Source organism: Myxocyprinus asiaticus, chromosome 35 (genome assembly GCF_019703515.2).
Source record: "Myxocyprinus asiaticus isolate MX2 ecotype Aquarium Trade chromosome 35, UBuf_Myxa_2, whole genome shotgun sequence".
Classification (NCBI taxonomy): domain Eukaryota; kingdom Metazoa; phylum Chordata; class Actinopteri; order Cypriniformes; family Catostomidae; genus Myxocyprinus; species Myxocyprinus asiaticus.
In genome coordinates, this window is record NC_059378.1 from 3,782,483 (window position 1) to 3,810,265 (window position 27,783).

The 27,783-nt window shown below is 36.4% G+C and overlaps 1 protein-coding gene across 5 annotated transcripts in view; it reads right to left on the reverse strand.

Annotated features, from left to right (window-relative positions):
* Window positions 1-22,306, reverse strand: part of LOC127426172 (cyclin-dependent kinase-like 5) — a 60,135-nt gene extending 37,829 nt beyond the window's left edge. For all 5 annotated transcript variants that reach the window (XM_051672785.1, XM_051672786.1, XM_051672783.1 and 2 more), the window contains exons 1-3: window positions 22,183-22,306; window positions 20,927-21,164; window positions 18,400-18,434 (exon numbers count right to left, since the gene is read on the reverse strand). In XM_051672785.1, coding sequence (XP_051528745.1) covers window positions 18,400-18,434; window positions 20,927-20,990 — 99 coding nt within the window. In that variant the 5' untranslated portion in view covers window positions 20,991-21,164; window positions 22,183-22,306. The remainder of the gene's footprint in view (window positions 1-18,399; window positions 18,435-20,926; window positions 21,165-22,182) is intronic.
* Window positions 22,307-27,783: the final 5,477 nt, after the last annotated feature.

The window sequence follows — 27,783 nt, forward strand, 5'->3', positions numbered from 1 at the left end:
ATATTTTAAAAAATAACTATTACCTATGGGTCATTCCACGAAATCTGTGACGTAAACAATGACTTCAGGCGTGGTTACATTTACCTCTGCACGGCGAAATTCCACAGGGTAAATACAGTCCCCTCAATAGGATTCAGTGCGATCGTGAAGTTCTTCGACCATGGAATTTCGGTGTGTAAAGGTAAATGTAACCACACCTGAAGGCGGCATAAGCAGACATTGAGCGTGTGTGAAAATATTCAGTGTAGTTGTGCACGAAGCACCGCCCACACAGAGGTCACTTCCAACACAGCGAGTTCGCTTGTCAAAGTTCACCAAACTTGAACTCCACGCAAACTCAGTCGCAATAAATTTACGGTCTTACAGATTCCCATTGAGATGACTGTATTTCACCAGCAGAATTTTGCCGTGCAAAGGTAAATGTGTCTGTGCCTATAGGCAATTTTCTTAATATATCAGCAAAATCCATTAACTTTATTTTTAAATATTTTTTTGTTTTTTTTTTACATCGTCTTTTTCTACGAAGATGCCTTTTAGCCTGACCCCAGCCCTGTGTTTTCAACTTCTCCGTGGGTATTAGCAAATATGTGTTATATTTTGATTAAAAAAATTAAATAGAAATAAAAGCTTGTATTTAGTATTTATTCTCTCTATTTTGTTTTTTGTTTTAGTGGACATAACATATTTTTTTAAACTTAAAATTGTGTCCCCAAGTTATGTGTCAACACTGTTACTATTATAACTTTCCCTTATCAAAATAATTTACAATTCATTAAAATATATAAATAAATAAATAAAACTCTGTCATGATATCATTATCCACTCGGGATGCAAACTCTACAAGTACATGCAAGTGTCTCTTCATATTGCTGATAACCATGGAGACCAACCCATAACTGTATTTACAGTGTGTATATACACTAAAAATATGCATTAAACTTCCAGACATAGTAGTCTGATGTCATTACATGATTGTGTGTGTCTCTGGCCATTTCATCTAGTTAGTATAACTCTACAATGTGCACACTGAATGATTACAAGTTACAAGCTTGTTTTTTGTTGCTTCCTTTGGCTATGTAGCTTTCTTCAAGGCCATTGTGTTATCTTACCAAGGGTGGGAAGGTTGGATAATTTGAGAGGGTATTTCTTTCAACATTAGACAGAGTGCGGAAAGTCAATAGTTTAACTTTACATTGGCCTCTGGTTTATGCATCACTATCCCTGCTGAAAAAAAACAGTGTAGACCAGCATAAGATGGTTTACAGGTCTTCTGGTCTCCCAGCTGGGTCAGGTTGGTCGGTTTGCAGGTTTTAGAGGAGTATGTTTTAGCAAAATCAGACTAAACCAGCTAAAGGCCGATTTATAATTTTTCATCAAACCTATGCCGTAGTCTAACATGCAACTCTCCAAAAATGTAACCCCGCGTTGCGCAACGCAGACCACAACTCTGTGACTGATGCTCTTTGTAACCAGAGACCGTCCTCCAAGGTAATAAAAAATATATCTGAGGAAGCGTCACATTTTCTCCTAGATTATTTTTTTTCTCAGGGCTTTTACTCAATATATATTTGGTATGCAAGTAAAACAATATTCTACTTGAGTATTCTACTTGAGACCTTTCTGATATGTATGATGTTTTGGCCATATGATTGACAGTATGGTGTACAGTAAATAATCATATTTCATAAGTTATGTAAACGTAAACACTTCATATTTGTCAGCAAATTAAAAAGCACTTGTGGAAAGTTGGTTATTTTGACTATATGCATTGTAAAGTACAGCTTCTAATCTTTAAAACGATACCCATTTTGTGGTGGTCAAGTGAGTAGTTATTAATTTGATGATTTATTTTTTCAGCACCACTACCAAATTATTTATTTATTATTATTTAAGCGACTCAAGGGCAAGCATACAGTGTATGCTAGAGGTCGACCGATAGTGGATTTTGCTGATACGATAACTAAGGTTGTGGGAAAGGCCGATAACTGATTAATTGGCCGATAGTTTTTCAAATTGATTTATAGAATGTAAAAAAACAAAAAACAAACATATTTTTTCTTTATTATGGCTGGGCAAAGACAAAGAGTCCGAAATGAAGAAAATACCACATGCAGTTTTTTGTTCAACCAAAATCCCAATAATAGCCATAAAAAATGAAGATGAAGATTTGGTACATTATGCGGGACTTTTAAGTATAAACAAGCCCGAAACACACTGGGGACTCTTATTTTGAAATGACGAAATTATTTTAAAAAACTATCGGCAACTATCGACAGATTTTTGCAGATTACTGATAGTTCCAAAAAGCAACTATCGGCACCGATTAATCGGTAAAACCGATATATCGGTCTACCTCTAGTGTATGCCTGATTTATTTTCTCTCTGCATGGCAGACAACATGCATAATAAATAATATGTACCTAAATACAACATACTTTGAACTAATTTTTAATGCTACAATAATTTAATAAATACTTTTGAATCCACTAATTACATTGCCTTTGTTTATTTATGAAATGTGTCCTTATTGAAAAATTGAAGGCATTTTTTTCTCAATGAACTAGCATTTTGGCTGTGTACTCGCAGAACGACTGCGCTGGCCACTACGCAGAGTCTACGGCATAAAAATAATGCAGCAGTATTACATCCGCATTGAAACCAAGAAGTGATCAAGCGTAATCAGTGACACACACAATTCAGAGGTTCCATTTTCCCTCTAAGATTACATTTTTACTCCTCTGATGGTTAGGTTTAGGGTTGGGGGTTTGGGTTAGGGGGTAGAGTTAATAACATAAGCATTCCTCTGTACTGTATTACATCATTTACAGCTAAAAACAACTTCGGTGACCCCTCCTGGAAACTTGAGCTCTAACGTGCTCTTATGTTCAAAAACACTACCCACTTCGGCCACTGGGGGCAGTACTTTGAATATCGGTGAGCACAGTTTAGCTTTGAGTTTAGCTCAAGAAAAGTCAACCTACTGTTTCTGTGAGATGTGTCTGAATATGTAATCAGTGCTAACATTAATAAATATGTTGGTGTCTGTTTCAACATCTGAAAGGTTGGTACAACTACACTGTTGAAAAACAGCATGGATCAATTGTCATTTCGCTAAAGCTGATGCAACCTTAATTGTCCATGCTGCTAAGACAGGAAACAAAACATCTTTCATGCCGAGCTGAGCTCCTGAGCTGGTAAAGTGTCTTTGTTTTGATAAAAAAAATAAAAATAATAATGTACCTAAGCCTCCAGCAGAAACAGAGCAGTTCACAGCTGAAGTAAATACTATTAAATAGTTATAGGTATTAAATCCTCATACATTTGTGAGCTCTTGTTTCAGGGAACTCTACCTGGGAGTGTTTTTGCCATAATGGTGTGAGAAGTCAAATATTCTAGACATAGGATGCCAGTGTGCTTAAAGCCCAAAGTACACTACGGTCAGACGTGACTGCTAGATGCAAAACAACAGTAGATTAACGTTGAAACAAGAACAGTGGATGTGCACGTCAAGAGCGTGTGTATGAGGTCAAGAGATACCTGCATTTGTAAAACTCGAGCCTGAAGGAATATAAAGATATCTTTATGGGTCTAAACTCTTGAAGATAAATAGTCCAGTCTCTCATAGCGGTCATAGCACGTATGCACCAACCGCCTGTGTATGCGCACACAGTCAAATGGAGAATACTTCGATCGGCTAGTGTTCGACTGTACACAGATGCGAAGCATTCGCATCAAAACCAAAGTATACTTTCAGCTTAAGTCAACATGAAATGGCATTTGCAACCCATTTTACATCTATGATCTGATGTATTTTCTAGTGAAACAGAATATTAAACACCAAAAACAATGCTTGCTCTCATATCCCTAAACCAGCCAGCTTTAAATTACTGCATTTACCTTTGGCAAGATTTTAGAGATGCTTCATTACCTACAACAATAGCCTAAAACAATGCTATTTAGATGTTGGTTAATATAAGTTTCAGCCCCAGAAGACACGCCCATGGACCACCCACAGTCCATGCACTTACTGTCTGATGCTTATTCCACACAAAACAAAACCAAAAAACGCCTTCTACATCTAATCTGATTAGATGGTTTGAAGGAACTTCCGTGAGTAAAAACACAGGCCAGAGGAAACGAGAAACGGTGTTTGGGAAAACACAGCCTCAGCCACGTGCACATACACACCACAAACACACACAGACAGAAAACAGACAGGGACCAAGGGGCAGACAGAGCAGGATCATGATAGTCAACGAAATATCTGACGAAAATATTCATTGACAAAGCTTTTTTTTTTATTTTGTCAATGATAACGAAGATGAGACAACATAATATTGATTACCACATAAACATATTCTTACTCGTCCCTCTTTTTCTTAAAAAAAGCAAAAATCGATGCTACAGTGAGGCACTTACAATGGAAGTGAATGAGGCCAATCTGTAAACGTTTCAAAAGTATAGCCACAGGACGCACTATTTTCGTGAGTGCTTAAAGTGCAGCGCAACGCGCTACTACCATCTTATCCAATTTTCGTGAGAGCGCTAATTCTAAGTGCAATTTTCATGCCAGCGCAAATGGCCGTGGGTGGGAGTGTTTGCGCTACTGTGGGTGTATGTGCGCAAATGAAACGGCACGAAGCACAATTTGCTATTTTCCTAAGAATTTGGTCGTTGCACTAAGACATTTCATTACCACCTCTTAACTCGGCGCAAAGTCCAAATTCAGTTCCTGTATGTGCAGTTTGGAGATTCCGCCAGCAGGTGGTAATAAAGTTAATAACCAAATTCTGAAAGTACAGAACATCAAAGTATGTCCCTTCAATTGAAGCCGTTTGTTGAAACAAAAAAATTATGAGATTTGTGTTAAACTTTCCAGAGGTCCAATTCCAAATATTATTATTGTTATTATATGTATTATTATTCTTGTATATTTACAATTGTATTGATGATTACATTTTGACTTGTAATTTTCCACCAATTGTCGTAGAGTGAGTTTCAAGCACTGTGAAAGGGGCTGGAGGAACAAGTTGGAGAAAGTAAAATGTTTGGATTTTAATAGATTTTTTTATTATTATTATATTTACATTAAATTTGAAGTTTAATTTGAATTTACAAATATTTTTGGTTTAATTTTTTCGCGTTTCAATTAATGAATTACATTTTTCAAAATCAAAAATCGACCGGTAGAAGAAGTGCACGCCGATACAATCACTGTTTATACTAGCCATGATTTGTGTGTCAGTAGATGAAAAGGATTAATAATAATTACTTATTACTTAAGGATTAATACAAATTGACGAGAATCACATTTTCTATGCATATAAAAGGAGGGTGTCGCTGTCATTTAAATATGCCTGAGATTCATCAAGGATGTAGTTAATGCACAGAAGAACATAATTTTCAGTTCTTCTAATTCATTGCATACAGTCCATTTACACTACCAACTTCTTATGAATGTGCTGTCTTTGTTTACACTGTTGGTGCTTGAGGGAATGGACTGTATAATAGGAGACGTTGAATAACTGGAGAGAACCTCAGAATTAAATTGCACTTGGTCACGCCTTTTGCGCGGGTAATTTTGCCAAACCCACTTGCGCCTAGACTTAGCGCATGCTTGCACGAAAATACCAAAACTTCCAATTTTACAAATTCGTTACCATGACGATGTAATGTCAACAAACGCTGAAACCCTAAAATGACTAAAGCTGGCGATTTAAACAACTTTACTGCTCAAATATTACACAAGTTTTAACAGAAGATTTAATGTAAGTGCTTTTATAAAATGATAAGCTTCACATTTCTGCCTTTAAACCCTCCAAAAATTGGCCCCATTTACAGTAAATGTTAGCTATACGGTTATTTTTTTTCTGTCTAAGTGGGCAGTTTGGCCAGTTTGAACTACACTACAGTCCAGACCTTTTACATGTGCCATACTAGGTTAATATAAAGCAAATAGGGTCAATTGTGAAAAGTCTGATGTTTTGAACAAAATTTTGTTGTCGAAGCTGATTCAGCGTGTTTTAAACGCTAAATTATCTGACCTTCCTGAATGATTATATAAGAGAAGTTTGCAATAGAGTATAAAGCATTGCATGTTGTCTTTAATAAGATCCATACAATGGAACCAGAGTGTCCCACAAATTGATTGTGTTCCATCGACTACACAGCCATTGTTCTATTAATAACACAGACGTGTTTACATTAGACACATGGTGAGGCAGCTTAGCCTTGAGAGCCACACAATGACACAGGCGTGTGGAAGTGCTAAATAATATCCTTTAAAGGGGTCATTAGAATCCATCTTAGGCCTTCATCATGTTTTCAATTTACGACCAGTTAGGCCTGCCGCTGGATTTAAAGCACCATTTCTGCTCTTGAAATAAGTACTCGGGTGACAGAAACAAACACTTTTTCATTTATAACAACATGGGCCCATTTGCTGGAGGAAGATTAAGCCTGGTTCCACACACACACACACACACACACACACACACACAAACACACACACAAAAACGATCAATTCATTATTACGGCACACAATGTAATTTGTGTTTGCAAATCTGCCCCTTTAATCCCTTTGTCCCACAGATATTTCGGTGACTGGTTTCAATCTCCATTGTCTTTATAAACCCGGTCATTTCTAAGCATAAAAAAATGCATGATGTGTTATGTTTTAAAGAAATAGTTCACTCTAAAATGTAAAATGACCCTCATGTCATTACAAATTGGTATACTCTTGTTGTTTTTTGTGGAACGCAAAAGAAGTGGTTCCACGTGTTTGAAATTAGTTTTCTTAACTTAAAATTATGAAAACACTTTATTTTAGGGATCATAAACTAGTCAGTAATTCATGACTAATAATTACACTTGTAAGTGACTAGTTATGGACTAGTTTGGCATCATAAAGTATTTATTAAGTCTTTATTGGTAAATTTCTTATTCTTGCTTTATAGCCCCTTTACATTTGTTATTAGCTAAAAACAAAACATATCAATACCTAGTATGAGTACTCTGTGTGAATGTGCGGCTTATAAGTATAAAATACATACAGAATGCATATAGTATTTTAACAAAGCAGGGAAGTTTAGGTTTAGGGGTAGGGGTTGGTGTGGTGTGTCTGTGGGACACTAAATAAACACATTAAACATGTTGATGATCCCTATACTGTATGGTAATATTTAATTAGAGGTGCAAATAGCATCTAACACTATTTGTACTTAGTGCAAAGAAGATTCTTTGTGTTGCTATTTGCACTTATTACTTATAAGATGCACATTCACACAGTGTAATAAGAACCTATAAAGGATGTTTTTTGCACCTTACTAGCTATTGGTATCTTTTGTTTTTAGCCAATAAGTTAATTGCTAGGAAAAAAACAAATGTAAAGAGGCTATTAGACAAGGGTAAGAAATCAGCGAACAAAGGCTTAATAAATACCTTATAATTTTAAACAAATCCTTAACTATTCCCTTACAAGTCTAATTTTTAGTCAATAATTACGGTCTAATTTCTGATCCCCAAAATACATGTAATTACAATGTAATTTCAACAAGTAGAAAGATCCTATTTCAATTGGGTAAACCCAACTAAATTAGACGTGTCAATGTAACTCAGATATATCTCTTTTATTTCTTTATGTACTAACGAGTTAAAGTGAATGTTAGCATGCTAAATACATGCTGGTTGGAAGCACTACAGCGTGTAGTGTAGTAACTATGTTATGGTTAGCGCAGCATTTGCTCAACGAAGCGAGCATTTAGTTTCATGTGCAACATCTACCTATCCTCATCATTAGCTCAAGCTCAAGTTAGCTAAACAAAGCATGGTGGGTAATAGAAATCCCTGATTAGTTTCGGCAATTCTATATTAACAAGATAAAAATTATTTATGTAGTCCCAACTCAAATGGATTAAGTAAACTTCGATTTTACAAATTTAAATGCAATTAAATCAAGTTGTGACTAAATGTTCTAGAATTGTGTTGCTTTAGTTCATTTTAATTATATAAATTAAACAAGCAGCAAAAATATTTTTTGAGTGAGATATATACTGTATATATATATACACCGATAAGCCATGACATTAAAACCACCTGCCTAATATTGTGTAGCTCCCCCTCATGCAGCCAAAACTGCGCCAACGCCCATCTCAGAATAGCATTCAGAGATGCTATTCTTCTCACCACAATTGTACAGAGTGGTTATCTGAGTTACCGTAGACTTTGTCAGTTCTAACCAGTCTGGCCATTCTCTGTTGACCTCTCTCATCAACAAGGTGTTTCCGTCCACAGAACTGCCGCTCACTGGATGTTATTTTGTTTTTGGCGCCATTCGTAGTAAATTCTAGAGACTGTTATGTGTGAAAATCCCAGAAATACTCAAACCAGCCCGTCTGGCACCAACAATCATCCATGCGATTATCTAATCAGCCAATTGTGTGGCAGCAGTGCAGGACTTAAAATCATGCAGTGAATTGGACTCTGCCCTCAATTCGGCTGATACGCTATAAAGAATAAATATTCCTCCCAACCAAAGGGAACAGGATTTGAAATTCAGATGATTCCCGTCACTTACAGGACCACAAAGGCCTTGCATATCTACATACATCTGAAGAGAGCATATAAAGCATCCTTATCAAACGAGATCTTAAAAAATTAGATGTTCAAATGCTAATCAGTGTGGGTGTGATTGCACATTGCTGCCACCAGCTTCAAACATCTGATGTTTTTTCTCACTCATTTTAATGAAGCAAGCTTGCAAACAAAGTATGGAGATACTAAAAGACAAGACTAAGGACTACTTGGCCCCACCAATAGCAATGAAATATCTCGAGAATAGTTCACCAAGAAATGACAATTCTCTCATCATTTACTCACCCTCAAACCGACTTTCAAACTCGTATGAGAACCACTGACCTATAGTATATTGCGATACAAATAAACAATATGACACATCAGATACACACAAATAATTTCCAAACTGACTGAACAGCAGGTCTTGGTGTTTGGACACACACAATGGGCCTTTCATGGCTTCTTCTCTCTGAGATAACTTCACTTGGGCAGACTTGAGAGAAACAATAAAGAAGCCAGAGCCAGCGTTCTCAGTGAGGAGCAGAGAGCTGAGCTTTTTAAAGGTTTGGTGGTACTGTTTCCAACTGAACATGACACAAAAAATAGCTTATAACACAATGAATGTATCTTGCTTCACACACAGTAATGATGGTAAACAAATAAATGATGTATGAGTATGTAGAGTATGAATTAGAGGTTTGCACCCGACCCGGGCCAGACGGGACCAAAGAACCCGACGGGTTTCGGGCTGGGTTTGGGTCCATTTTTCAAGTAGATTTCGGGTTCGGGTTTGTAATCAATGAAAAAATAAACAGGCTTACTGAACATGTTTCGCGCACGCACTCTCACTCCAAGACACAAGTGAACGGATGAGTTAGGGGCTGTTCACACCAAACGTGAATTTGCGCACAAATTTGCATTCTGTTTTCCCATTGTTTAAACACATGCTGGAAGAATGTCTATGACATCTGCACCACGTCTCGCTTTTTCTTCAGCGCCTCGCGCAGGACCGGCACATTTTAAACGCCATGTCAAGTTATAAAGAACTTGACACCTGCGCTCTGTTTCATTCTTTGCTCTGCGTCTAGATTGTTTTTAGTGCAGTTGTCACAAAGATTCAACAATCTGAACAAGTTCAGGCTGCATAGAGGGGACTGTTGCATTGTTTCATATTATTCCAGATTGTTCTGCACCAAGTGAAGTTTCAGCAAATGCTTTTTTCCCCTTCTGCTCTAGTATACTAAGGGGCTGCTGTGCCTTGTTAAAACTGTGTATGTTTACTGTTTCAATACTGTTACAAATGTTGCCTATATGCTTACATAAAATACAGCCTATTGTAACAGTACTTGCTAGGAGAAGAAATTAGATAGTAAGCGATTTCGGGTCGGGTTCGGGCTTAAAAACTGACGGTATCATTCGGGCCAGGTAGGGTCGGCCCACACAGTCTCGGGTGCGGGTCGGGTTTCATTTTAAGGCACGTGCAGACCTCTAGTATGAATGCATAAAATATTAATCCTAAGATGTTGTTTGTTTCTGTATTCATTCGTACACATATTACAAGACTATATACAGTAAATTTGTGATATGCTAACAGTGTAGATTTCTCTACCATGAAAATTACTGTCTTCAATAACTGCCCATCGCTCCAACACTAAAAACCCTACATAGACTCTAAAAACAACGATTTAAACAAATTTACAGCTCAAATAATACGTGTTTTAACAAAAGAATTAATGTAAGTGCTTTTATAAAATTATAAGCTTCTGCCTTTAAACTAGAGGTCAACCGATAGTGGATTTTGCCAGTAACGATAACCAAGCTGGTGAAAAGGCCAATAACCGATTAATCGGCAGATGTTTTTAAAATCGATTAATAGAATGCTACACCATTTTCTTAGTCAGCATAGGCATAGAGGCCAGAGTACAAAATTAATAAAATCCCAGATGCAGTTTATTTTTTAACCAATAATAATCAGAAATAAAGAAGATTTGTTGCATAACATGGGACTTTTAACACTAAACAAGCCTGAAACACACTGGGGATTTTTATTTTTGAAATGATGGAGTCTTGGCTCCATTACAAATCCCTATTTTTAATATTTAACAAATTAAGCTTTTTATAGCCTATATATTATTATTGTTGTTCACAATATTGTATAAAATAAATGGTGACGAGGGATGTTTCTATATAGTCACATTTTTCTTTGCATGCCCTCACTTCAATTTAAAAACCTTAATTATCAAAGGAACACGGAGAAATAAAAAATAAAAAACTATCAGCAACTATCGGCACAGATTTTTGCAGAAAACCTATATTTCCAAAAAGCAACTATCAACACCGATTAATCGGAAAAACCGATATATCGGCTTGACACTGATTAATCTGAAAAACCGATACATTGGTCTAGCTCTACTTTGGCCCCATTCACTTCCATTGTTAATGCCTCAGAACCTAGATTTTTTTTTTTTAAGAAAGGAAGGAAATATCAGATTTTTAAAATCAACATCATGCCACAAATGCTGTCGATTTATCTTAACTTGTACTGAACCCAGAATATTCCTTTAAGACCATGGGTTGCTTGTATAAATGCACAAATAGGTTGTATATATGGGAAGGATTGTATACTGTATCCTGTATATACTTTTGGAAAATTGGTATGTACTTGCATTGTGTTCTCAATATATTCATTGAGTTGTAAGTTGCTTTATATAAAAGTGTCTGCTAAATGAATAAATGTAAATATGAATGATAAATATGGGATGCGGGCTGTATTGTATGTATTAAATGTATTGGATAATACAAGACAACATTTTCGGTGGAGGACAACGCTGTTCCAATTGATAAAAATCAATGCGTTTTCAAACTAAAATGGATTAGTACGGATGTGGACAAAGTCTATTCTATTCTATAGGGAATAGCTACAAAATGTTGCAGAAAAAAAGTCAGAACTACGCTAAATTTCACTTTGAGTTTATTCATACATGTTCAAAATAATTTAAAAGCATCAGACAACTCTATTCAACACCTAAATTTGCAATCAAATTTAATCTAGTTTCATAATAAAGTAACACGGTCTTAGTTAAACATAGGCTACTGTTTTCCATCAGGCATAAAGCAAAATGCAAGTCTAGGGCTATTCTGATGTGTGCTCCCCTAACTAGTGCTACTCTAAATGTTTGTAAACTGTTTACAGGCATATTTCAGTTGCAAAGTAATGATGGGTGAAAGAGAAACAAGAATGTCACTCTTGCTTTCAGATGCAATTTTCAATGCATTTATAGAAGGAGAGAAAGCGCTGACTGACCAATTACTAAAAGCACAAGCCCAGTTTTCTGTTTTGGCACACACTGAGGAGTATACCTCCTGCTGAGTTTATATTTCCCATTATCGTAACAATGATTCATGGGATCCTGCAATGGAACAATGTAATTGTGCATGAAAATATTAATGGCTTCCTACATTTCCAGCACCGACTCTCGGCCATTTCAAAACAAGTTGATTATTTAGCATGTCTAAAAATGTCTAATAAACATTATATTTATAAAGGGACATTTGATTAAGTGGCAGTTCCATATGCTATCACACAGCCCTCAATAAAACTATAAGATGTGCGTTTAATGTATGCCATTCTGTTGCATTTAAAGTTTTGTTTTGGTGTTTTGTTTTTCAACCTTCCTATGGTATTCGTCCTTTTTGACTGAAATAAATTTTCCTCATTTAATACAAATGGTTTCCTTTATCTGAGCAGTAAAAGACTCTGTGACTTTTCCTCCATTTGGCATCTGAAAAAAAAAAAAAAGAAAACAAAAAGGGCTTGATTCGATAAGTCTAAGTGGTCGTAAAAAAAATAAAAATAAAATCGACACCTTTGGTATTAAGACCAAAAAACAGAGCTTTTTATTTTTTTGGGATCTGTCAAATACAATCAATAAATCAGCCACAACGCAGAAAAATACAGACAGAAATTACAGGGTGAGACTCTAAAACATCCTCAGTGCAAAACATACACACCCACTCACACACACACACACACACAAAAATGAACTGGTGAGACTATAACACAGAGCTCTTTTTTTTTTTTTTACATTTATGCTTGCAAATAATTTTTTACTATAGAAAATTTGAAATTGCAAAATGTTTATTCTGTAGTTTTATACTCATTGAATTTTCAGAATTTCATTTCTGTTTCTTGATGTTCATTTTCTTGACATTATTATGCATTTACTTTGAGTTATTAAATTTTTATGTTTGAAATACATTTTTGGTAGAAAAATGCTTATTCTGTGTCTTTTCTTTGTAACACCATGGTCAGGTTTGATTGTAAGCATAATGTCATTAACTGCAAAAACTGACACTTCAAATCAATTTTAAAATGCTAAACTTTGACAAATAATAGTTTGATAATGTCTAAATATATATCCAAATGCATATCTTGTGATAAAATATCAAATTAGGTTACAACAAGCCATCAAACTATACAATAGTGGACTACATCATCTACTGGCTGTTACTCGCATGATATGGTTTTCAAGTCATGTTATTTATATTTTGTTCACCAGATGGCAGTAATCTGCCTCCAATTTAAGTTACAATCTCATATTTTCTTCATGTTTCAACTTACAGAAGTGTAGGTTCTGAATTTAATTTTTTATTTTTGTCAAAAATTTTGCAACATCTGTATATGCAAATTAATGGTAAAATTTTGACATTTACATGTAAATAAGATCAAAATAGCATAAAGTCCCCAAAGAAATGCGTAATTTTATTGTTCTTCAGGGAATTAGAATTGGATCATCATAAAAAAAAAAAAAAAAAAAAAAGGGTTACATATCTGACCTTTCCGGTCAAAAATGACCGCGAATACCAAAGGGAGATGCCATTTTTCAATACCATAGGAGGGTTAAACATCATTCAAGCTAGCCAGCTCATTCAAAATATTGTCATTTACTATAACTATCACTTATACAGTTATAAAAATAACCTAAACTACTTGAAGAATATAGACAAACCATATACTATCATTGCTGTCTATTGATTGGCAACATGTTTCTTCTGTCCTAATCAATCCTTTTTTGTTCTCCATTTACTAACAAAAATGATAGGAAATTGATCAAACCTTACTGCAATAAATGTCAAATTTAGCTTGGTCTTCATATAGTGGAGTGAATAAACTCCTGATGATGTTTAACTCGTGACTCGAGTCAACAAACATTTTCGACTTTCATTTTGACCTCTAAAGCAGTTTCTGGAAAGATATATGTACTTACAGTTATAGTTACAGATAAGAACATGAATATTTTTGATGGTATCACTGTTAACTCTGAGGTGTGCGTGTGTCGAGGTCAGTGAAATCTAAAGTGTAATGAGCCTTAACAATTCTGTTGCACTGTACTGTCATTCATCATTTAGCCAGGCCACACTGCTGCTGCCTGCCCAGGCGTGAAGACACATCCTGGGCATGCAAGCATGACTCAAATACCAACAGCATCAAGGACACATAGAACAGGGACTATAAGAATACCCTTAACAAGCAGGTAGTTTTAATAATGAAAAAGGACATTCACAAGTACCTATTTAAACATTTATATCTAAATTTCATTCGTCTTTATTTTTCAATAAAACTACTGCAGGCATCTGCATGAAACATTATCTAATCAGCAATCTGATTATGCAGTGGTCTGACTTCAGATTTATATAAATGTGGTATATATAAAAGGGGAGGGATCATGTCTAAAATATGTTTTTTTAAAAAGTAAAAAATACCCTCAAAATACCTTGCATATGCACTCTGTGCCATTGTTTCATTTAAGATCCAAAGTATTTTGAGTACTGCACAAAGCACTATTAGGGATGGGTAAAAATATTGGTTTTCCGATGCATCGCGATCTTCATTTGAGCAATCTCGATATCGATTCTTACATTCCAAGATCTATGCGTAACGCTCTACTACAATGAGAGGAAATCACTCGCATTTGCATATTTTGCACAGGCAAATTTGGTATATATTTGGCTGGTAAATGTTTAGATTTCACTCACCAGTAATTGTGTAGAATAGTGGTGAAGTATTCAACAGCGAGATCCTTTCACTGCGTGTTGAGAATAAAAGTTTGGTTTGACTCTGTGTGTCTAAAGACGAGATCCACACACTAGAAGTAGACCGATATATCAGTTTTACAAATTAATCGGTGCCGATAGTTGCTTTTTGGAACTATCGGTTATCTGTACAAATCTGTGCCGATAGTTGCCGATATATATTTTTTTATTATTCCTCCGTGTTCCTCTGTGGCTGGTGCTATTTTGATTTGATAATCATGTAAACTAAACTGAAGCAAGGTCATGCAAAGAAAAATACTCCTATATGGAAACGTGCCCTATCAGCACATACATTGTGTCTCCAACTTCATATCTAGTGAATAATAATAATAAACCTTTTTCTCATTAAACCTCATCTGGTGAAATAAAAATAAAAAAAACTCTTTATATGTTGAATACTGTATATAGGCTATAAAAAGCTTAATTTGGTAAATACTTCAATATAGAGCATTTTAACGGAGCTATGTCTTTGTCATTTCAAAATAAGAGTCCCTTATGTGCTTTGGGCTTGTTTACAGTTAAAAGTCTCACATTAAGCAACAAATCCTATTTTTTCCTTTCTTTTTTTTTTTTTTTTTTTTTTGGAGGGAGGATTTTGATTGAACAATAAACCGAATCTGGGATTTTTTGGAATTTTGGACTCTTTAACCTCTATGTCTGTGCCCATTATAGTATAGTCATTTTAACATTATTTAAATCTAATTTAAAAACTTTCAGCCAATTAATCGGTTATTTGTCTTTTCCACCACCCTAGTTATCGGTAAAATCCACTATCGGTTGACCTCTACAACGCACCCCATTTATCATTGAATAATGCCACTTTTAATACCCTTTCTGTTCTTTACAGTCAGTTGTTGATAAAAAATAAATAAATAAATAAACATTTGATTCTAATCACGCAAAGCAGGGATGAGATAAAGCCATTGAGTCTCTCTCGTTAACCTGCGCTCATTTATTGATGCTCTTTTCAGAAATGCCGGTTTTCTTAAAGAGACAGTACCGGTTTTTAGCACTGGTTCAACAAATCATTGTAAATAGTACAAATTATGCAATTAAACATTAAACGTAACAAAAAATAACATAGGCAATATATTATCATATTTATTGATTGAATTTAAAAAGCTAAAATGTGATCAAAATGATGAAAAACTAATAAAATATAATTAGCCAAATTAATATTTTCATAATGTAGCTAGTCAGAAGATCCCCTGTATAATTAACAGCATTAGCTGGTAGAGAATTACTTTCATATGTAAGCAAAAGGGACATTATAACTGAAATATAACTATATGAATCAATATCGAAATCGAATTACGAAGCTTGTGAATCGGAATCAAATCAAATCGGGAAATCTGTATCAGTAATCAGCCCTGCAAAACACATCAATAGGCTAAATACTTTGGAAGGGCGTATATTAAGTATATATACGATCCAAGGACTAGGAGCAAAGAAATCACTGCATAATGTGTGATACAAAATGCCCTGCGACTCTTTCAAAGAAAGCAATTCCTATTGGATGGAAACATGTCTATATTTACCTTATTGTGAGTAAGTCTAGCAATGTTCGACTGTCTGAAAAAGCCTCCCAAACAGTGAAGAAAATCTGCCAACTAGGCCACACAAGCAAATGCATTTGGAGAAGCCCACAATTTTAAAAGAACCAGTTGCTAGGGAACCATGTCATGTTACAATTGAAATTATATTTCTAAAATAAATATCTCAACAAATGTATTGTTTGAGGAGTTCAATAATTTTTTAAACATGTTGTGCAACACTTCCAAAAAAGTCATAGTCACACGGCCCATAAACGTTAAGCCAGTTATTTCTTGCAGGTAAAATGAGAAACTAGCCCCACTATTACAAATAATGTTAACAGAAAGGCTATTTTCAGTTCAACTTAAAGCTGTTGTGTTAAACGCTTTCTTCTATCCCAGCTTAATATGCAGAGACAACTATAAGTAAGCCCTAGGTTAACTTTCTCGAAAACTGTAAAAACTGTGGCGCTTTAAAAATTCCTCTTTGTTTTGAGCACCCTATCCTGCCGGACATTACAACACTGACTCAACCAATGTCGTCAGTTGGGGACGGGACTATCTGTTTGTAGGGATGCACCGATCCGATACCTGGATCGGTATCGGCTCTGATACTGACGTTTTTTAAACGGATCGGGTATCGGTCCGATGAGCCCGATCCAAATCCGTTACTGTGCGTTAGTCATGTTCGTTACTGTCAAGCTAAAAAAAAATGACAAAAGAACCATTAAAACACAATTAAAGCAGTTCATATGATTCATGCATTTTATTCAAAGCCACTTGAAGACGTGCAGTAGCTCTGTGAATCACAAAAGACTGTGTTTAATAAGTAAATATATAAAATGCGCACGCAGCTCCAGCACGTTATTGAATGGCGCTGCTCTGTTTACACACACCCGCGGTTATTTTTAGCCTTCACATGGTGTGCAATATTTGAGCGCTACTCAAGAACAGCATCTCAGATGTAGATGCTCAATAGTTCGGTTCACTTATCTGCATTTAGAACAGCACCGGAGGTGCATTTTTACCAGAATTTAAATAAGAAGCGAATTAAACTACTGTGAACTTGCCTACAAACACACACATACAGGACTTCCTGGAGAGTTCAGAATGTCAAAATAAAAGCGTGAGGGTTTTAAAAGTTAAAGGTGTCATGGAGGCAGAGTTATGAACTCAGTAGCAGGGTTTATTGAACAGATGATTGAAAACATTGTGAGTAAATCCAGCTGAGCAGAGTGGCAAACAGCAGGTGAGTAATATCCAGACAGGGTATAGACACGATGAACAGATAACTCACAACAGTCTTGTGATACTTGCAGGCAATAATGAAGACACAGGTGTGTTTGACATAGTAGAAAGCTCTGGAGTCTCAGAGATACTATCGATGAGAACAGACAAAGCGTGTGTGTAAAAGCGTGGTATATATGCAGTCCTTGATCAGCCACTAATGATATGCAGGTGTGTGTAATCAGAACTCAGGGGAGAGTGAGCACTGACTGCAGTGAGGAAAAAAGAGAGAGAGAGAGACCGGTGGATCCGTGACAAAAGGTGCACGATTGAGATATATTACTATTATAATATATTATTATTATTATCATTTGTTTACAAATTATAATAATATTTAAGTTGAATGAGTTCCAAAAAATAACTGTGTGAATGAAACGTGAGCTGATATCTTACAACTAAATTGAACAAAAAAGAGATCTGAATCCTTTGAAGTCCAGATACAAGTTGAAATTTTTTTGCAAAAAAAATAAAAACAAAAAGCTTCGTTTCTACTGATGACTTATGCTGGAATTACTGTTAATTTTGCTGCTACATTATCCAGTATACTAGTTAACAATAAAGTTATACATTTATATTGAAATAATGTGTAGTTAGAGGTTTGTGTTTCTTTTTTACCCAATTAGTTCCACACAATAATGTAAAGATATTCTAAACTGATTATGCAAAAAAAACTACACTGGTATCGGATCGGGATCGGTATCGGCCGATACTGAGATTTCCGATATCGGAATCGGAAGAGAAAAAGTGGTATCGGTGCATCTCTATCCGTTTGTTCGACAGACGGGAGGCTACGGAAGGCTTCGGTTTTCGGAAGGCTGTTTCAAACAAGGTATATTTTTGCAATTGCTCTCGGTGGCGCTAAACTTCAGCTTTAACATGTTGATCAACAGTTATCAATAAAAACATGTCTTACCTTATGTCTGCATTTCAGGACCACCCCATAGGCTCCTTTGGGAAGAAGGAAAAAGCCTTGAATTTATGTCCAAATTATACGAGAAGCCATCTGTTACTTATACATGTAGCAGTCATAACAGCAATAACACCATGAATGAATCTTAAGGGGATATTTAATCCAAAAATGAATATTCTGTCATCATTTACTCACCTGTCCCTTTAAACAGATATTGACTATGAATGCTCAAAAAATCTGTAATAACCTGTTGAGTGTGGACACTAAATACATTATAGAGCGGAACAGTGCCTGCCCACTTTTTCAGCCATCTTAGTTCTGAAAGTGTTTTTCCCATACATTTTTTCCATAGGGATTTTAAAAAAATCCTTCATAAAATAGTTGTAAGCCATGAACCAAAACAACCAGCTCTGAGGTGAATCACAACATTATAAACTTTGATGTGAAGCAAAAAAGTATTTCAAAATCCAACAAAAAGTCAATCGGATTTTATGAGGGAATGAACTACAATCCCATGAAGCATTTCGAATTATATAATCAAATTAAAAACAAAGGAAAGATATAGAACTATTGATTTTAAGTTATTGATTATAAGTATAGAATCAATATATTTTGATGTTATTGCAAAATATTCAAAGATTTGCAAAGACAAAAGTAGTTTATGAGTGTAGGAAGACTGACTCGGTTGCTGCAGAGCTCTTTTGGTGCACTTTGTTTGCTGTGATTCTCTGATTGGTGGATCACTTCCCTTCAGGATCATGGGTTGTGTAGTTCTTCCCCAGAAATTCCGCTTTTAAAGGAATATTTCACATTCAATACAAGTTAAGTTTAATCGAAAGAATTCTTGACAAAATATTAATTACCACAAAAATGTATTTTGACTCGTCGCTCCTTTTCTTTAAAAAAGGAAAAAAGTGCCTCACTGTAACCTGCTGTGTTACAGTGAGGCACTTACAATGAAAGTCAATGGGGCCAATCCGTAAACGTTAAAATACACAAGTTTCAAAAGTATAGCCACAAGACGTAAACAATATGTGTGTTAACATGATTTTAGTGTGATCAAATCGTTTACGAACATTTTCTGTGTGAAGATATATCCAATTTTACAACATGACGACTAGGGATGTCATAAAGTATCGATATATATCGATTATTGATCGCCACATTATTTTATCGATATATTTTTTTGATGCATCTATATTTTAAAATTAGCCAACATTTAAAGCCCAATTAGTGTGCTTTCCAATTGTCTCAGTTGGCCTCAATTTAACAGTCTGGCGTAATAGCGTTGGGAGACCACAAGAGGGCGATATAACATCTCTCTCTCTCTCTCTCTCTCTCTCTCTCTCTCTCACACACACACACACACACACCACACCACACAGACAGGACAAGCTGAAGTGGCGCAGCAGATGGTAGTCCAGAGTTATGAAGGTTTTTGTACTTTTTCAAGAATGAACAATAACGCTGAGTTTGCTACAGGTTCATGAAACTGGTGAAACTGCGCAAACTGAACGATTAGAACTGGCGATGTTTATTATGCAATTTCTCTGTATGTACAGTAGCCTTTAATAGGTCTTTATTTCAAGCTGTCAAACCACAAAACAACATACTTGTAACTGAAAATAGGCTCTATGAAAGATACATGTTCACAACAGATCATCCAGTCATGGCTAGAGTAAATAATGTTTGTCCTTTGATAATGATTTGGGTCGAATTTAATGGAAAACTATGCGGGTTACGCTCTCTGGTACTTCAGAATGTTGACGTTGAGCTTTGGCGGTGTGTTCGTACCTTTGTAGAAAATAAATAATTGTTTTGAATTTTAAAACGCGCCATATCGTCCACCAGACGCGTCCGGTGTGCGACCCCCTTTAATTTAATGCTGTCACACTTTACCAAAGTTGTGTTGAGAAATATGTCTGGAGAGACAAAGACTATTGTGCAACGAGCAGCCCTATTTATATCTGAAAAAAAAATCACGTATATATCGATAATCATCAGGAAAATCTTCCGATTATCGATGCGTGAAAAAGGCATAGATCCCAAGCCTAATGACGACGCAACACCGTAAACACTAAAACCCTAAAACTATGGTAAAAATATCAATTTAAACAACTTTACAGCTGAAATAATACACCAGTTTTAACAAAAGAATTAATGTAAGTGCTTTTATAAAATTACAAGCTTCACATTTCAGGATTTAAACCCTCCAAAAATTGGCCCCATTGACTTCCATTGTAAATGCCGCACTGTAACCTCCATTTTTGCTTCTTTTTTTTTTTTAAAGGAGGGACGAGTCAAAATACATTTTTGTAGTAATCAACATTATGCCACAAATGCTGCTGATTGGCCTTGGTGTGTATTGATCCCAGAATATTCCTTTAAAAACAGATTTATATATCAGTGATTAGCAACCTCGTACCTCACAGTGGATCTGTCTTTGAAGTTATCATTGAAAATCAGTTCCCCTATGGAAAACATTAAACCCTTTTCCCATTTGCCAAATATAAACAAAAGCAGCACTCACCCTCTCCTACAATCCCAAGGACCTCAAATTTATTCATCACATTACCGATGTCAGGAATCTTCATGAAGTCAAAAGATGGCGAGATGGTGCATGTCTAGATTGTGAGGCGAGGAAGGCCAGAGGACGGGACAGAAATCTGTGCTTAAACGGGTCATTGCAGCAAAACTCTGCTCCCGGTTGGTCACAATGCTCGTCTCATAATCCACAAGGACACACACACTGACACATACACACTCACCTGAGGAGGAAGAGCAGAGGAAAGCGTGAGAAGGGGTCAGACAGATTTCTTATGCAAGACATCCCTTATTATGCCTCGCTATAATGTATATTTCACATGCATGTCCGTCTCATGCATGCTGTGCATCAAATGGCGTCTATAGAGGCCATTACACTTAGGATTGGTCTGTGTGTAGGATTGGCATGGCTTGGTCAAGGTAAACAAGGGCCACAGGTTCAAGACTGATCGTTATGATTTTTTTTCCCCAATAGTTTTGTGGAAACAGAAAGGTCAACAAACAGGTGGTCTTAGAATTATATCCCAAGCCAAAAGTCAGTGATGTAGCATGTTGAAAACACATATGAGCACCCAGTGGGCATCACTGTCACCTCGGATGTGCGACAGGTATCCATCTGCCCGTCATTTGTGGGCAGTGACCCGTTGCTTTTATCGTTATTCCATGTGCGCTGCGCAGGTCATGTTGTGACACCGAAAGCGCCTTGTATGTGTTTGTGCATTGTGCATAAAAAGGGGGCGCGCATGTCTGCATTTGATGTGTTGCGCTGTGCGGTATGTGTGTGCGTTAAGTGCGTGTGTGCGCGCGCGCTGGAAATACTCGTAGGTGGATGAAAGTTCTCCCATTATTTTAAGCATCTTATATCCACCCAAGCAAAGCCAAGGTATCGCAGTATCAAGAAATGACTGACAGCCCACACTATTAAAAAATAATAAATACAAATTAAAAATAAATCACGATTGATACAGAGTGCCCAGCCAATATAAAGACCATTTACATAACCAAGACTGCATGTCTTAAACGCATGAAATAACAACTGATAACAGGTGACCTGTCGACTTGTCTCCTAGCGTGTTTGTGTGTGGGCAGGGAATGCAGGAGGTGTGTGCGTGTGTTCTCATCTGAAACGGCAACACTGTAAAAGCCCAACACATCCAATATCCATCAACCAACATGCGTAAAAAAACAAGCGCATTGACATTAATGTACATTAACGGAAAGAGCGCAAACCGCAATACTCACTTCTGTCCGAGGCGACGATGCGCAAACTCTCCTCTCGCATCGCCAAGTAACGATGTTTTCATGTTCACCTGCAGTGGTAACCCATCATCATCACAGCTGCAACAGTATCCACCTTCATTCTGAGCCATTGACAACCTAACAACGCGTCACTACGCATCCCACTACCGCAAAGGCTAGCTTCATGAATATTAAGCAGGTCGCGCTGACGTTTCCTGGTAACCTTTCTGGAGCGTCCAAACCTAATTAATATTCATGAGTCAGGCCTTCTCCGTAGTAGGATGCGTAAATTGGGAGATCAAGTGAAGCGGCTTCCAACTGACTGGCGTTCTGTTCACCAATGGCATCCCGATCCAGATTCAGGCGTCCGGCACCGGACCCTTCTGTGGCCAATCGCAATTCAAGAACGCTCAGAATGGTCCAGAAGGGAAGAGTTAGGCTAAGCAATGGTCATATGCATTCCTGCTCGCGCTCGGACGCGTTACGTTGCATACATGCATATCGCATACATACAAATGGATATTCTGCAATTAAATTGCGTAAGAGAAAGAACAGTTTGCTATCTATCTATCTATCAATCTATCTACCTATCTGTCTGTCTGTCTGTCTGTCTGTCTGTCTATCTATCTGTCTGTCTGTCTGTCTATCATTCAGTCATTCTATTGATCTATCTGTCTGTCTGTCTGTCTGTCTGCCTATTTCTGTCTGTCTATCTATCATTCAGTCATTCTATCTGTCTGTCTGTCTATCTGTCTTCCTATTTCTGTCTGCCTGTCTGTCTGTCTCTCGTTCTATCTATCTGTCTGTCTGTCTGTATGCCTGTCTATCTTGTTCTGTTGTCTGTCTGTCTATCTATCTATCTATCTGTCTGTCTGATTCTGTCTATCTATCTGTCTGTCTGTCTGTCTGTCTGTCTGCCTATTTCTGTCTGTCTGTCTGTCTGCCTATTTCTGTTTGTCTATCTATCATTCAGTCATTCTATCTGTCTGTCTGTCTGTCTGCCTGCCTGTCTGTCTGTCTATCATCTATCTGTCTGTCTATCTGTCTGTCTGTCTGTCTTCCTATTTCTGTCTGCCTGTCTGTCTGTCCGTCTGTCTCTCATTCTGTCTATCTTGTTCTGTTGTCTGTCTGTCTATCTATCTGTCTGTCTGTTTCTATCTGTCTGTCTGTCTGTCTGTTTCTGTCTATCTATCTATCTGTCTATCTATCTGTCTGTTTCTATCTATCTATCTGTCTGTCTGTCTGTCTGTCTGTTTCTATCTGTCTGTCTGTCTGTCTGTCTGTCTGCCTATTTCTGTCTGTCTATCTATCACTCAGTCATTCTATCTGTCTGTCTGTCTGTCTGCCTGTCTATCGTCTATCTGTCTGTCTGTCTGTCTATCTATCTATCTTGTTCTGTTGTCTATCTATCTATCTATCTATCTGTCTGTCTGTCTGTCTGTCTGTCTGTTTCTATCTGTCTGTCTGTCTGTCTGTCTGCCTATTTCTGTCTGTCTATCTATCATTCAGTCATTCTATCTGTCTGCCTGTCTGCCTGTCTATCATCTATTTGTCTGTCTGTCTGTCTATCTATCTGTCAATCATCTAATCTAGTTTTGGTATAATTTAATTTGTATTATAGAACATTATTGCAGCATTGCAGACTATATCTCTTGTCATACAAACCTATCTTGCATTTAAAAAGTATAAAAAGGTATACAAATTAACTGGAAGAATTTAATCATTATCCTTAACTCCACAAGCCAAATTCGAGGCAAATACAGTTTTTCTCAATCGCTTTGGCTCAATTTTTGAAACAGACTTCACATTCTCTGAACTGTAAGTGCAATTGTCACAACTGTTTTATGGGACATCACAACTCTATTGCATGTCTGCAGAATTCACCCAAAACATTTAATTCATGCTTCAAATCCTACAGTAGTTATTGTGTCAGTAAATTGACCAATGCCACCAAAATGAAAAGTGTTTTTGTCATTGTGTGAGCCGTACTGGTCAAAATGTTTAGATGTTTTTTCAGCATGGTGGTCAACCCTGGAAATGTTTGTTTACTGTACTTACTGTATTATACAAGAATGTCAGTTTTATCTAGCTGAATGCTAGTGTGTATCACACTGGGCTTTTTATATACCGATATCAACAGTAGGTCAAAGTTTACTGGGAAAAGTCAATACTGTACAATACTGTAATACACAGAAAATGGATATGCACATTTGTATGTATAAAGTAAATTTATTTTTGTAGCAATGTTACATGTAAACAGAAAATTCACATTTGCATGTCCATTTTTACACACTTCTTACATGTAAAGTCATATATAGTGAAAAGAAAATTGCCACAAAATGACCAAAAAAAAAAAAAACCTGCAACAATGAAAAAACCTGCGGTTGTTCTGTAAAAAAACAATAAATTGTACCTCCTCACAGTACTTAACACTACAAGTTCCCATCTTCTTGGTGGACATCCTGTTGCTCATGTTTTATCATTTTGCATGTGATGGCACACATGATGAAAGAATGTTTAGAAGTTGTGAAGAGTATGACACTTTCACTGAGAATCAACTCATCAGTTTTGATCAGCGAGCCTTATTCCTTTGCACACATGTGCACATGCAATTTTCTTAAATGAATAAGAAATTCAAATCTGATGTGAACAAGTAACTAGTTGTTCAGAGATTTGAACTTACTGTTATGAACTGAACCAAAACGATTGAGAAAAACTGGAACTGCATGGACTGATATTCAAAATTGGCGCGTGCTGCCATCTAGCGATTATACCTATTGACATGTATTTAATGTAAGCCTAAATAAAGCTTAAATACAAACAAACAAATATAGTTCCTACAAGGCTCGAAAACAGAAAAGTGAAGGTTTGGTAATATGTGCTATTTTTGAATTACACTACAATCTTTTGCTTCATGTGGCTTAAAGGGATAGTTCACCCAAAAATAAAATTCTCTCATCATGTACTCACCCTCATGCCATCCCAGATGTGTATGACTTTCTTTGTTCTGCTGAACACAAATTAAGATTTTTAGAAGAGTATTTCAGCTCTGTAGGTCCATACAATGCAAGTGAATTGTGGCAAGAACTTTGAAGCTCCAAAAAGCACATAAAGGCAGCATGTATTTAAAGATGTTATGTATTGGGTTTTCTTGTGTATGTTATCCCTGAACTAGAGCTCTCTGCCTCTTTCTAATTGGCGTGGAGTGTGCTGATTTGAATAAATATGTAAAACTATAAACAGTGCATTAAAAACACAGATACATCAGATTTGCTATGCATTTAATATGTAATTTTACTTCTAAAAGATTGGCAACATAATTATTGACATTGTTGTCTGACACATTATTATGCATAGGTATGCAATAATTTACTCTTTAATTATTGCACTGTGTCATCCATCACACCCATTGATGCCTGAAGTACAGTAATTCACTGTTTATGTGACACTCATTCTATATTGTGTCTCAGTAACACTTATCAAAAATAATTTAGCTACTAATGTGAAATATGTATATATATATATATATATATATATATATATATATATATATATATATATATATATATTAACAAGCTGTACTACTTTTATTAGTGGTTGTTGAAATATTTAAGTAAAATATTATTTTCAATGCATCGGTCAATTTTTGTGAGTGTCACGCGGGAAAAATAAAAAGGCAGGGCACAGCACATGCATTTTGACGTACATGAAAACAACATATTTAAAGGCAATTATGAAGGAATATTAAATTATTAAAGTATGATTCCGGTCGCTGCCATCTCACTTGACACTGAAAAGGCATTTGATATTGTAGAATGGATTATCTTTTTAAGATTTTGGAAATATATGGGTTCGGGAATACTTTTATTGGTTGGTTTAAGTTACTTTATAGACGCCCGGTAGCAGCAGTACAAACAAATGGATTAATTTCAGATTATTTTACTCTGGATAGGGGCACCCGGCAGGGTTGCCCTCTTTCCCCATTATTGTTCTGTCTTTTCCTGGAACAATAAAATTAGCAGCCGCGATAAGAAAGGAGGATGATTTTCCAGGGGTGATGGCAGGAGGTATGGCGCATAAGCTTCTGCTTTACGCAGATGATATTTTATTATTCGTCTCCGACCCCATTAGATCTATGCCTTACCTCCACAGAAGTATTCATTCCTTTTCTAAATTCTCAGGATACAGAGTCAATTGGTCTAAATCCGAAACTTTGGCTCTGACAGCGCACTGCCCAGTAACGGCTTTTCAGCCGGGCGCATTCCAGTGGCCCAAACAGGGTATTTTATTTATTTATTTTGGGGGGGATTTTTTTCCCCTTTTTCACCCAATTTGGAATGCCCAATTCCCAATGCGTTTTTTAAGTCCTCGTGGTCGAGTAATGATTCGCCTCAATCCGGGTGGCAGAGGACGAATCTCAGTTGCCTCCGCGTCTGAGACCGTCAACCCGTGCATCTTATCATCTGAGCGCGTTGCCATGGAGACATAGTGCGTGTGGAGGCTTCACGCCATCCACAGCGGCATCCACGCTCAACTCACCACGCACCCCACCGAAAGCGAACCACATTATAGCGACCACGAGGAGGTTACCCCATTTGACTACCCTCCCTAGCAACCGGGCCAATTTTCACTTTTGTGTATATAAAATTTCCCAAGAATAAGAATATTATTAACCAGAAAATCGTCTTTGTTGCTGTTCATAACAAGTCCATAAACAATGTCCTTATGAGAGAAGACATCAAGAAGAGGAACCTTTGGGTAAAGCCCCTCATGAATATCAAGCCATAAAGCATCTACATACATACAATGAAAAATAAATGATCAGTAGTTTCAATATTATCACAAAATACACAATTACGAGTTTCAATTCCAAATCTTAGTCGTACAAATTCACTGGAGGGATAAACATCATTTAAAATGTTGAAATGAATTTCCTTAGCTTTGGGAGTTAATGGGAATTTTAAATAATTTGTACATAACCTGTAAATTGTTTCTTTTGAAAAAAACTGTGAAATAAAGTTTCTAAACTACAGTATGGAATAAAATGTTATCAAACATATTTCTGACAGTTTTGTTGGGAAATTTAGTTTCTTTGAAATCGCAACCGCCAATTAAAAGTGATGGGAGACTCGGGGTGGTGGGATTAGAATTTGGAAGAAATTCTTTGATTAGACATATAATAGAGTTGGGGATAGCTTTGATTATAGAATTAAATGTGTTCCGATTACAGGTTATATCATATTTAAGACAGAAATTCTGGGTCACCCCGTGTTCCTCTGCTATTGACTAAATGAAGCATGTCCCTGGAATGTAATAAGGAAGATTTACAATTCAAGCTTGAAGTACCACCTGTTTCGGCACACCATGTAATTAATTTGATTACAAATTTTAATCGATTGACAGCCCTAATTAAAATACTTATCTCAATCTCAGATATACTAAAAACTATAAATTCTCCTTCCTGCCCAGTAGGTGGCGATATGCATGAAGAATGCAAATTGCCAAAAGCAAAAGAAGAATGTGAAAGTGGAGATTTTTGGTAAAAAAAAAAACTTAAATATTGATCTGTTTCTCACCCACATGGATTAAACCACTGGAGTCATT